The sequence below is a fragment of the Cardiocondyla obscurior genome, linkage group LG05 (genome assembly GCF_019399895.1).
Source record: "Cardiocondyla obscurior isolate alpha-2009 linkage group LG05, Cobs3.1, whole genome shotgun sequence".
Taxonomy (NCBI): domain Eukaryota; kingdom Metazoa; phylum Arthropoda; class Insecta; order Hymenoptera; family Formicidae; genus Cardiocondyla; species Cardiocondyla obscurior.
This window is the reverse complement of record NC_091868.1, coordinates 6,859,605-6,872,589: the sequence shown is the minus strand read 5'-3', so window position 1 is coordinate 6,872,589 and position 12,985 is coordinate 6,859,605. Positions and strand designations below refer to the sequence as shown.

The window sequence follows — 12,985 nt, the reverse complement described above, 5'->3', positions numbered from 1 at the left end:
TGTCGCTCCGGAGAAGACACTGGAGGCTCGCAATCGTAGCCAGGGTAATTACTATCCTTTCAAAATAGACACTCCCGCCAAGCAAGCCAAGTGAGGTGGAGTTTGGCGATATAGCAGTTAAAGAATCAGTGCGAAAAGTACAAGGGAAGAAAGGCTGAAAATAATAAAAATTAAAAGAAAAGACGAAAGGCAAAATAAAGAGCACTAGCGAAATATTAAAGTAAAGATGTAATAAAATATAAATAAAATTTGATATCGAACAGCGCATTAAAACATAATTCTTAAAAGTAAATAAATTAAAGAAAAAAACAATTAAAGTTAAACAGAAGCGTAATGATAAGAAAGAAAAATGAAATCAGGGGGAATGAAAAAACAACTCTTGAACAAGGAATGTGGAAAAGTTTATATAAGAAAGAATCTTACGAAAGAAAAACGAACAAAGAAATACAAGTGAGAAAAAAATTGAAACGCAAGAGTAAAACAAAAAAAAAAGGGTAGGAGGCCGAGAAAAAGAAAAAAAAAAAGAAAGAGGGAGAAGCGGAATATAAAATGAAATAATAAACCAGAATATATGACGTAAAATGGCTAAGTTATCGATCATAAATGTATAATCTCCCACGTTTCGTCGCGGTTCTTTTTTTTTCCCCTTCGTAAAAAAATGCGTTCTTCTTTTAAAGAATTTTCTTGCATATTCTTGAAACATTTCTATTCTATATAGCTTATTTTATAAAAACTGTACTTCCACAGTAGTAGTATGTTAAGCAAACTGTATTATGTTTTTACATAATTAATTTTTCAATTATACGACTCGTGCTTTCGGCAATTATTCTGGGAATATTGAGACCTATGCATTTTCTTGTTTACGATTGCGAGATATCGCGTGCTCTGTAGGGCGGAAAAGCTGTTAGTTGCCCGTTCAAGCGGATTTACCGAGAGCAGATCGGCGAACAACGAGGGTTGCGATCCAACGTTTCTGCCAATCTACGTCTAACGCGTCATTCGAGATATTATGCCAGCCGAGGATATAATTCTTATTACGTCGCGGCGGAGAACGTCTCCCTTTGAGAATTGCCGCCTTTCGCAATAGCTGCTCTCTAACAAGGCAAAAAAGTACATTAATTGCGCGCTGTGTTGCGGTATTATTAAATTCTTATGGAAATGCAGGTATACCGGGGGCCCATCTCATAAAGTTCGCTATTGTGTTATAAAATCTAAATAATTTCAAGTTCTCTAGCGGCGCGGGAGGGGGGGGGAGGGGGAAGGGAAGGGTGGAAGTGCGGAGTCGGGTTTTCCACCCGGCATTTTCCATCCGTACTTCGAACGAAAGAAGTACCCCCAGCGGGGGAGAAAGGGGGATACGGAGTGAGCCAGCTAGATCGACGAGGGAGAGAGAGAAAAAAAAAAAAACACACTGGGAGAATGACAGAAGATGACGGGATGGGTTAAGACGTTCACGTCACGCGGTGGCGAAGAGATACAACGAAACTTAAAGCCAGCAGCAATCAGATATTTAAATTACGTTTACTAAATCAGCCCTCTTTGCGGGCTGATTTTCCTTTTTACCTGGCCCCTTTCCTCCCCGCCGCCCCTTTGCCGTTCGCCCTCGTGCGTTCTCTTCTTTCGTTTCACAATCGTCCGCCTCGCTCGCTACGCTCGGCAAGAAGTTAACGGGTAAGTTTGCTCCTGTCCGACTGCTGCCGAGTTAACAATTCGGTTAGGAAGTTAGGGTCCTTTCCATCCCACCATCGCCATCCTGCTTCCTTCCGCCCCCTTTTGCCTTTACGCCGTCACCTAACGTTACTCGCTTCGCGACCTTTTTGGCGACGGCCAGTTCGATGGTCTTCTACTCGAAAGAGCTTGACTCCTCGTTACGCAGCAGACGTCGGACTTCGTGCTGGGAGTGAAAATCAGTAAATTCGTCGAGCGTCCGTTACTCCCGGAATAACAGAATCCAAGTGCCCGAGAAAGAGCGGCGTAAAAAAGGTGGGAGGGAGAAAGAGTAATCGCGGGAAGTAGCGCACTGCATTGCGGAAGATCTAAGTTTCGTGGGGCGAATTGGAACTTTGAGGAAAATTTTGCAATACGTTTTAGGGTGACACTGCGCGTTAACCCTTTAGCGCCGTTACACACGTCAGTTCCCGGCTCGATTACATTTCCTCCGACGTGTTACGACGACGCGGCACATACGATTATTTTTACGCATGAAAATAATTACATACAATATGAAAATATTAAGTCCGGAAAAAGTAAGAAATAATTTAAAAGAACAGCTTTTTTAAACCTATCTGTAATGTCGCAATAAATTTTCATGTAAAATTTAAGAAGTAAACAAATAATTCAGGTTCGAATGTCTAATGACTTATCAATCGTTACATTTTTAATGCAGGTTTTTATGAAATTGATTACTTTACACGGTGCCGGCCTTTATTGAACGTAGCTTGGTTAAAAACGTATGCATCTATTATTTCAGAACGTGCGTCGTTTAATATCGCAGATGTATCGACGTATAAAACTGAGCTATTTAAAAGCGCACGCATTCTTTTACGTTTTATTAATGACAATTAACTTTTAATTAATTTACTATTCGCCCCCGGAGACGGACCGAGCTATTTGTATTCTTGAGGCTTGCGAACGCTGAGAGAAGGGATCTTTTCCCTGCCTAGAAAATGTCGCACCCTCTTTCCGTGGTCCGCGATCCCGCACGTAAACGGAATGAGTTTAGTCCGTCGTTTTATCCTCGCTCTAGGAAAGTAAAACTTCTTGCCAAAACATTTATTTAATGTCTCAAGTTCTGTCTAAAAGTTAAATCTTTTTGAATATACTCCATCTCCTTTAAATAATATACATATTTATACCGCACACATTTATAAATAAAACATCGCGTACGTCGAGATTTATTGAGACTATTTCGAGGGATATCTTGATTCGTCGTTTTTTTATATTTTTGGTAATTATGCATAAAAAGATTTTTTTTTTCTTTATTGTACAGCGACGGGTAGAGGGTAGAGTGAGAAATTGAGAAAAAGAGAGTTTATCGGTACACCTTATTAACATATACTCGTTTCGCAGTTCGATCCCATCGTGATATTCTTGAGCGCGTCACATCGGACGGATTTCGTCTACCGCGCCAAGTCCATTCCCCAGCTTTTTCACGTTTCTGCGGGTCGGACCGAGTTATAAATATGATAATACACGTGGCGCAAGCAGCAGTCACGGAATAACCCCTTTCGACCGCGCCCCGCCGGTGCCGCCGTCGCTACCCCTTTTCACCCCTTCCTCCCTCCCCCCTTGTGCTTCCGTCGCCTATCGAAAGGAAGTTATCCTTATCGACCGTCATGTATTACTCGTCGTCTTCTTTCGCCGCTTTACGATATTGGAAATCCGAAAACGCGAATTAAAGTTCCACCACCGTTACGGCGTCGACGCGACGTCGTCTACGAGAGGAGGGGACATCGTCGAGCGTCCCGACGCGACGTCGTGGCAGACACCATCTGCATTCGCGAATCGAAGGAGTAAAGAATGCGCGTATAAATTGATCGGCACGGTCGTTTCGGGAGAAGTCGCATTCCCGTTGCGAAGAAATCGAATCTGTCGCGCTGAGAGTCGGGGCGATGGCTGGCATGGAAAACAATAGCTCGAATGAAGCGACGATTTGTACGAATAATAAAAAAATTCAGAAAGTAAAAAAATAATAAGGAAATACGATCTAAAGACCAGGATGTCAAGATAATTCTACACCGCGGGATAAATAAAGCGTAAATACAAACGTTGAAATTAGAATTGCGGGTGTAAAAAAAAAAAAAAGAAACAAAGTAAATTACGTAATTTTGTATAAAAAAAAAAAAAAATGCAAATTAGTTTAAACGGTATCTGTTCGTACGTATTTAATATAATCGAGATCGGCGATGCGATAATAATTCGCCGCGAAGAACAAAATCCCAGCGCACTTTCTTCGTATCGACGTTATCGATATCTCATCAATCTCGATGGACCGATCAGTACAATGTATGTTACGGTTCCGCTCTTACGGAGGAGGACATGGATGCGCACTCAAGCGTCCACAGAGGCCGGTACCAATCCTTTGAATGCACCATTTACACGGTAAATACAAACACTGCGAGCCATTAGAATAATTAGTCTTGCCCCAAAGCCGTTTAGTGTGCACACCGCGTGCCCTCAACACACCTAATCTGACTTCATAGAAAATTTTTTTTCTCATCTCGGCGAGTCACGCGAGAGCACGGTCCCCATTTTACTTTCTTTGGTGCATCTTGGAAATATTTTTATATGCTTATATTTTTAAGAATTTTTTTTTCTTTCTTTTACTTTACTTTACGTTGGCGAAATTAGCAAATTATGTTAATGCCGTATAATGAAATTAACTTTACAAAGTTATCGTTATAATTTGCGCAAGTCATCAATTTCGCGAACGTATCTTTAATTTCTCCTTGTCTCTCGCCGAGGGTTTTCGAAGAAAATTTCATGAAAATTCAGTTTATGAAAATGCAGTCAAGAGGATATCCTTTTCCGCGGGGAATGTATTTTCGTAAACCGAAATCGCTGCGCAGAGGCCGCGGGTGCACAAGTTTGCGCAGCTGGTGATGCGTAAAATATGCAGTAGAAGTTCGTGAACGTATGCAGCAACGTCTCGACTATTCGGCCGTTTGTTACGTTTGAATTATTGTTCTGATATTTCAAAGGAATGATCGTTGACTTTCCCCGTGGAATTGTATTATACGCATGAGCTCACTCGTTGGAAGATCGATGACGATGTGTGATCCTCGTCGCAATTTATCGATCCCCGCAACGCGGAAATTGCTGCGACAACATTTTCATCACAATGTGACGCGCGCGTGGCAATGGTATGGTAATTACTTGTTAGGTATGAGAAATTGCAATAAGATGAGCAAAACCTATTTATATAGAACTTCGCGGTAAATACCCGTTACTTTATGTAGTCAAAGAGAAATTTTTAATTTCATCATAATGGATTCATAGAGCAAGAAGCTAACTTGCAAAAAGTTTTCTCGCCTCTACGAGCGTAACGCTTTCCAAAGCGATTTCTCGTCTCTTGCCGCGGATATTCGACCGTCCTATAGCAGAAGCTAATCCTTCCTTTGCCATTCATTTTAATTTCATTAAACGAGCTTATATGTATATGCTTGCGCCGTACCCGGTCGTTCGTAATATTCTCCGTAGCCCAGAATACCTAGGTCTCCACTCTATTTATTCATCCGCGTAATTCACAACCGGAAGGTGCTCACCGACCGGAAATGCATACACGGATGTGGCCATTGTTATTCGTTCTCGTAACGGTGCACCACCCTCAATCCCGACTCGTCCACCAATCACCCTCGTGGACTTTCCTGCAGCCGGACTTTCTTTCAGAAAGCGCTAGAAATACGGCTCTGCTTACATAGCCAAGAAACTTCGATTTCAGAATCGTTTCAAGTACCGAGGGCTTGAGGAGTCCGCGTTTTCGCTACCTGATTTGATATCGTGGAGCTTCATACGAAAACTGATCGCGATTTCGAGCCGAACTCGAGCCGAGAAGTTGCAGCGATGTGTATTGATGACTCGACTTCTGTATCGGCGATATCGAAATGAAATCCTAGCCGAGTGCTAGTATTATAGCGAGCTAAGACGCCGATGTAAACGCACAATAAAATGGTGTCGATATTTATCACGTAATAATAGAAACACAAATGTGATGAGAGAAAGATCATTAATTGGTAAATGCGATTATTGAATTTGGATACGATTATTTTGTCTTATTTTTAGCATTGAAAATTGAAATTGTTAATATTATATTCCTTTGTAATAAGAACATTAAATGTTAATGTATACAGAATATCAAATTTATATTTATATTGAGATAATTAATATTTTAATTAATTAATGTTGCCAGACACAAATGTTACTGCGCAAATTGATAACGAAGTACATACATACATACATATAGCTTCTCAAAATGCATCCTAGAGCTTGTACTTTATCTTTTAGTGCTGTCCGCACGCAGATATAAAATTAATTACGAGTTTTTTTTTTTTATTACTTATTAAAAATTAAAACTAAAGACGCTGATTATCAGAAATATTTATGCAGATCTTTTTCTCAGACATTTTAAAATTTTGTTCATATATTACATACATATATATATATATATATATATTATATGTATATATCTCTCAATTAAATTAATTGATTCTATTCTACTACTATTTTACCTACATAAATATAGATACATATTCCGTATTGATTGACCATATTGAAAGCAATGCATTTCAATTTCCTGCTCTTTTATACGTTTACTCAACAAGACTTAGAAAAATGTATGAATGAAGTATGAATGAGGAGTATTGCATTTCGAGTATTTTTATCAACGATTTTTTTCAATGCCGTTTTATCAACACGTTCTGAAATTGCTTATTATAAATTGATCCGTATAAATTTCATATTTCTATATTTCGTTATGTATTATAATCACGTAACAAATGAATAAAAACACTTTTTAGGGAGGGAATAAAAAATTATTCCGCAAGCACTCATTCGGAATATCAATTCGTACTAACAACGTGAAATCGATTGAACACATGCGTTCTTCTTCTTCTTATTAATTTAAGACTTTGTCCTGTGATTTTCCAAACTCTTGCCTCGTCAGTTCTGCGACGTCGACGGGTCCGCGAAATTTATCCCGGTGGAAGTTCCGCGTGATTTTCGGCTTCGCGCTGAATCTCGGTAGTCGCGCGCCAACGGCAAGAACCACCGAACGAAATATTCGCGCTGCGGAAGAAACGCGCTCGGAATAACCCACATAATTACATAAAATGTGATATATTTCAACGACATCGGTATGTACAAATCTACGTCGCATTTGTTAACCACGCGACCTGCGGCTGTTTTTTCGGAAACACCGCGCAAGCCACTGCTAGCCGTTATCCTACCGTGGGCAAGGAATTACGATCTTTATTTGCGTACGTTCGTTACGAGAGTGAAATCCCGTTCGAATCTCGAACGGTTTTATTTGCAGTGCACTCGGGATATTGACGTAGCGCGGCGACAGCTGGATAACGTGTATAATTACACTGCTGTATCAAAGCTTTTTCGAAGCTCTAATATAAGAATCGAGCGGTCTTAAATTAAAAAGCAACATCGTAAAGCTAAATAAATGAATTGCTAAATACACAAAATAAATTAGGATTAATCGTTTTTCGTTATTCAATAATTAAATCACCAGTTCTTAATTACTTTACGAAAATGAATATTTTATTTGCGTAAAACATCAGGCACAAATAAAATAAGCAATAATTATGTTACGCGTTGAGATGAAAATTCGCTTAAGTCGCTTCTCTCGAAAGACGTCGACCTTGATATCCGATTAATTTATTACTGACTGCGTTCTTAACAGTCGTGGAGAACAACGCTGTCTAACATATATTAGCACTTTGATGATTTACAGTTATTACTATTGCGATATCTCTCGTGCATCATTGTTTTATTGGAGTTTCACGGGATTTAAGAAAAGCGCGGGATCATTCGTCACGGGCTTAAACAATGTCTGGCAATTTAAGCGCGAAATGGTGCCGTATTGTACTCCATTATTCGGCCGGCTTCATAACAGCTAGATTTCACCTGCAGAGTCCGCGGGGTCATTGATATAAGTCATACTCCGATTCGTTAAGATTAAATTACCCTTAATACAATTATAGAGAGTAACTGATGTGCGCGCCAGCATTGTCCGAAATTTGAATGCAGCGGTCAGTTCCGATCAAATATTTCTGATTATACGAAATAACGGTCTAGACCACTAAAGACCAAATGCAAATAATTAAAAGTGTTAATTATTCCTTTATTATTAGTATTCTTTTAGATCGATTTAATTGCAATATTAATCACACATAATAAAATAAATAATCTCGAACTTTCAACGCTCGAGATTATGCCAGTAATAAAATCATTTTCCGTTGTTCGAGAAATAAAAAAAAAAAAAAAAAAAAAAAAATTTGACACAGCGCTCACATAAATAATAATTACGTATCCGATAATTAAGAGAATGCGCTTTGTACGTTTTATGTATGTGAAGACAGGTGTTTAATAATAAACGCCTTCGGAACTGTTTTTAACCTGCCGATCGATTGCGATTCTCCCTGAAACGAAGTGATCGCGGAAACGACGCGTCTCTCCCGTTGTAATATCGGAATTGCATGGAAATCGCCGTCGAATTGTCAACTAATGGCCACACGTGAATGTAAAGAGGGACATAAATATCCGAGTACTGAAACCCCACAAATCGGGAAGCTCTCGCCTTCGGTTTTTTGTAGCTACCCGGTGTTTACTCTGTGTCGTACAAACAATAGATGCGGCTCTTTTATTTAGCCGTTTCAGCAACGCGATAAAGAAGAAAAAGGAAGAGGTGGACCTAAGCGAAAGGAGTGAAAGGCAAGGGAAGGCGAGATGAAAAGGGGTAGGAGACGTAAGGGAAAAAGAGAAATAGAGCCAAAGAAGACACCACAGCGACGGATATAACGGGTAGACGAACACTCTACTAGAATCGTTGGACGATTTCGCAGGATTTCGTAATTGAAACGCTCCTGGACGAGGTAGGAACCGAGAAACACGACAGACGAACGCCGCGCGCTTTCCATTCCCTCGGCCCGCCCAACCCTTTTATTCTCCGTCTGGAGTAGCTGCAGAGAGCGCGCCAAGTTAACGGAATGTCCGGCTATTTCGGTGCCGTACCACTTGCTCTTTTTCTTCATCTGTGTCTACCGTCGGTCTCCTCCGTCTCTCTTTCCGCCTTCTATTTGTCTCTTCCTCACCTTCATTAGATTCCCCGCCGCTCGCGTGTCATTCTTCTGCAAGCCGCCCTTTAGCTGCACGTAATTCGCGCCTTCTTGCACCGCCGTTTCCCTTTCGCTTTCTTTAATTCATCACCTGCCTTGCCGCCCCTTTTCCGTTCTGTTTTACTTTCATTTGCATGCGAAGAGGACTAAGCGCAGCGATTGCGAGTGTAATCTACTGCGAGCATCACGCACAATTCCGAATATTCACACTCTTATCAAGCTCAAATCATCGAGATAAAGAATAATATTATTTCGTTTCGAATTTAAATTGTAATTCTTTGTTTACGAATTCTTTGTTCAATTTCTCTAGAAATATTGGTATATTTTAATTTTCATATTGTACATCCACGGAAAAAAAAAAAAGTTGAAGACATACCCACGGTACGGGAAAGAAATATATATAACAGATAAAAAAGAAATCTTGTGATATAATGGCAAATATAATATTAATACCCGAAGTCGTGTAAGATTAAAATAGTTTTTACCCCTTTTAACTTGGGAAAGTTTCTTCCGAGGAAATAGCGGAAGTAACATTTACTTCCGTTTAAATATTTAGTAGCTAAGCGAATAGGTAAATAAAAAGATATACGTCTCTTTCAAGAATATGGTAATTTGCCGTGATTAATGCACATACTCCGAATTGTAACGTTGCCAAAACTGCTGAATGGCGCTTAATTAGATGAAAACAAACCGGTCGTATCTATTTCGATCTGTATGCCCGCTTTCGCGCAGCTGCGCGCGACTGTGTTTCTATTCTACGTGATCTCTTCTATTTTTGCTTCAGCTCCCCGAGGAGTTTCTATATCCTCTACTTTCTCTTGTCTTCTGTACTCGGTGCTTTCGCACCGATACTAAACCCTCGATAGCGCGGACGGTGCTCCGAACAAAGACCGACTATTTCTTGGCACGGAGTCACATGGTCTCTGTTAATGAACAGTCTTCACCAATTTTAGAAGTCGGGAACGCGGACCGGCGAGAAGCACGGAGATGCGTTTAACCGTCCGTTTTAGATCCCATACGACTTCGCTTCGTATAATATTTTTGACAATTATTCCAGTTTATTTGTTACGAATATATATTTTCTCAAATTTTTCGTGTTTTCGTGCGCCACGGCTCTATAAAACATTTTACTATACTTTCATAAAATAATAAATCTATATGCGCGTATTTTTTGTTTCTCTCCAATTAAAAAACATATTTATTAATCAATTCAGGAACGGCATACGTTGCTTACGGTATTTTATATACACGGGTGAAATATATAAATATAGACAGACTGGGATAATTTTGAAATACGGACCATTCTACGTCTATTGAATCATCGTGGAAACTTTTTTCCAATTGATATCTATTTCGGTTCAACGTATCAGTGGATTCTTCAAATTGGCAATCGATTAAGTTTGATTTTCGTATAAGTACGTAAAAACGGAAGCTGTCGAGTTAAACGCCGCTATGATCATGCTCGTTATGCGGTGAGCCGGTTAAAATTAACTCTCTATAATTAAACACCGGCGTGGTAAATTAAAACAATAAATATCTTGGAACGCCGTACAAGAAAAGAAAAAAAAAGCGGGTGCGAATTTGTCGAGGTGGCAGAACATTTTCAACGGACGAGAGTACACGCGTACTCGGCTCTGATACGTGGCATAATAATGATACACGCATTTCTCATTTCTCTTTGTCCGTATTCTCATTCGATAAAATCGTGGCTTCTAGTGGATGATTACCGTACATAAGTCTCCCCTGCGCAGCGAGCGCGTATTAATTTTTTATGCTTTATTTCAGCGAAGTAGTAAAAACAAAACGAGAATTATTTAATTGGTTACATAATATTTCCGCAAACTAATTACATCTTATTTTTTAGGAGTTTTTTAATTTACAATATGAACACGATATTTGTTTATAAAAACATAAACGAGCTTTTACAGAAATAAAATTATATTTATTGGATTAAACTTTTCTCGTTAGCTGTTATTCGTAAATTCGCGCAGTTATAAATGCACATTACGATATATAAATATCATTACGTGTTAATTATGTACTGTTGTCCCAACAAAGTCATCTATCACCTCTGTTATAAACTAAACCAAAAACACCAATTTACGATACACCAATATACACGTAGGAATAAGTGTAGATTGTTTCGAATAATATTTATCGATTAATAAATAAATGGACTTAGTATTAATAATAATTAATTAATTTTTTTTTTAATAATCTACTTTTTCACGTAAAAAGATTAAGAAAATTGAAATGATATATTTTTGTACAGCACAGATAAAAAGATGAAATTAAATAGTCTTTTTGCATAATAAGCTGTTGTAATTAGTTAATTACAAATTCGAATACCAAAGTCAGTTTGGATTTTTTTTAAATAAAAATTTTCTTTCGAAGGTACTGACAACTTTATAAAATTTGCTTAAATTTTATTGTACGTTTAATGAATTTACCGTAGTTGTTACATAAAACAGTGTTAATGACAGTTAATTGCATGCAATTAAAACTAGCAATAAAATTAAATTAAGTTAAATTTAATAAAATATTATGACGTTAAAACTAATTTAACATTACCAGTAGTAAACGCTGCGAATGTCGAACGACCATTCTGCAGTAGAAGGCAAGCGAAAACAAAGACCGCCACCATCCTCGGTAGAAAATTAACAGTCATCCCCCTCTTCCTTCCAGCATGTAGCTGCATCACCGATATCCGATTAATAAATTCGTTGTCACGAGTATAAGACCCGCATTCGCATTCTATTAGTTCACCAGTCGAGTCTTTTGAGTCACTGGCGGTTACCCTGAGACGACACTTACTCCGTTCTTTGAGAGTCCAGCCAGGACAGGTGTTAAAACACTTGTCGCGTCGATCCGAGGTACTTCCGGATCTACTTTCATTAAGAAAACCGTTACTAGAGCTAGGTCGGAATTTTGTAAAGGATTACGTCCCCGCGACTCATCCTAGAAGACGTATCCCGAGCGGAGAGGCGCGCGATGTTACTTCTTCGAATTCAACGAGCGCGTCCGCCGGCGAGTATCAAATTTCGAGAAAAGTGGAAGTGCACAGATGTTTCTTATGTCCTCGACCGGTGAAATCTTGGCGGGTGTACCGCGCGATACCGCGCGGCGAGCTGTCGCCGCTCGTCAGTTACGTGGGGGAACCCGGTATTCGACTTGGGCGCGATACGAGGATAGCTCCCAACAACTGCGCGCTTGGGACGCCCGGCGTCGACTGGCGTTTATAGTGGTACCAGTAGAACCGGTCGGCGGCACACGCTGCCGTCCGGGCAGCACGGCGCAGATCTCTTCTGCCACCCCTGTGGAAGACCTCTCACCCTTTCCTGAACCAAGCCAATCGGCGCTTGCGAGTCACCGCCCATCGCGTTGCGAGGGCGGCACCGCACCCGAATTAAGATTTTCGACTTTTCTTAGTCGGGTCTACCCTCGCTAGCTATCTGTCTATTCTCCTATTGCCCTTTCTCGCACCATGTTCTCTCGACACCACGCATTGTCCCCTCATTTAAGAGAGCCTGTACCCTTCTTTTTTTTTTCTACCCCTTTAGACATTACGCTCACGAGTCGCAACATCGAAGTCACCCTCGACGAAAACCACGTAAAATATGAATAATTTGCACGGAATAGTCCTCCAAATTGTTATCATTACGTGTCTAATTTTGATTTCGTCATGTCCGGTAAAACGTAGTTCAAATTAGCAATAGCTAAATGCTCGCCGTTTTAAACATTATTTAAATAAAATTTTATTTTTACTTTGCAAGCGACAGTAATTTTGCTACATTTTTATATGTTATTGCTTATAATGGAATTACAATTTACTCTGCGCGCGTCCACCATGAATAAATGTAACATTCATGATCGAAATCGTTTCGCCAATCCCGATTCACATAAAATTGAAAACAGCGCTTGTGAAATATTGGTATGTTACCTTATTAACGTTAGTGGATAAATAAATATTCCATGGAAAGGCGCGATCACACATGGCACGTAAATCAAAAGCAACATATATTATCATCAAAAAGTCACTACTTCGCATGTTATAATATTTTATAGACATGCATATACATTTCGCTAATGTCGCGAAAGTATGTAACGGATATTAATTTTATATCGCGTCACATGTGCATAAA

The 12,985-nt window shown here is 39.5% G+C and overlaps 1 protein-coding gene across 1 annotated transcript in view; it reads right to left on the bottom strand.

The window, feature by feature from the left end:
* Positions 1-12,499, bottom strand: part of LOC139102665 (lachesin) — a 150,410-nt gene extending 137,911 nt beyond the window's left edge. Inside the window, exon 1 of the mRNA XM_070656745.1 lies at positions 11,415-12,499. Within this exon, the coding sequence (XP_070512846.1) occupies positions 11,415-11,541 (127 nt within the window). The 5' untranslated portion in view covers positions 11,542-12,499. The remainder of the gene's footprint in view (positions 1-11,414) is intronic.
* Positions 12,500-12,985: the final 486 nt, after the last annotated feature.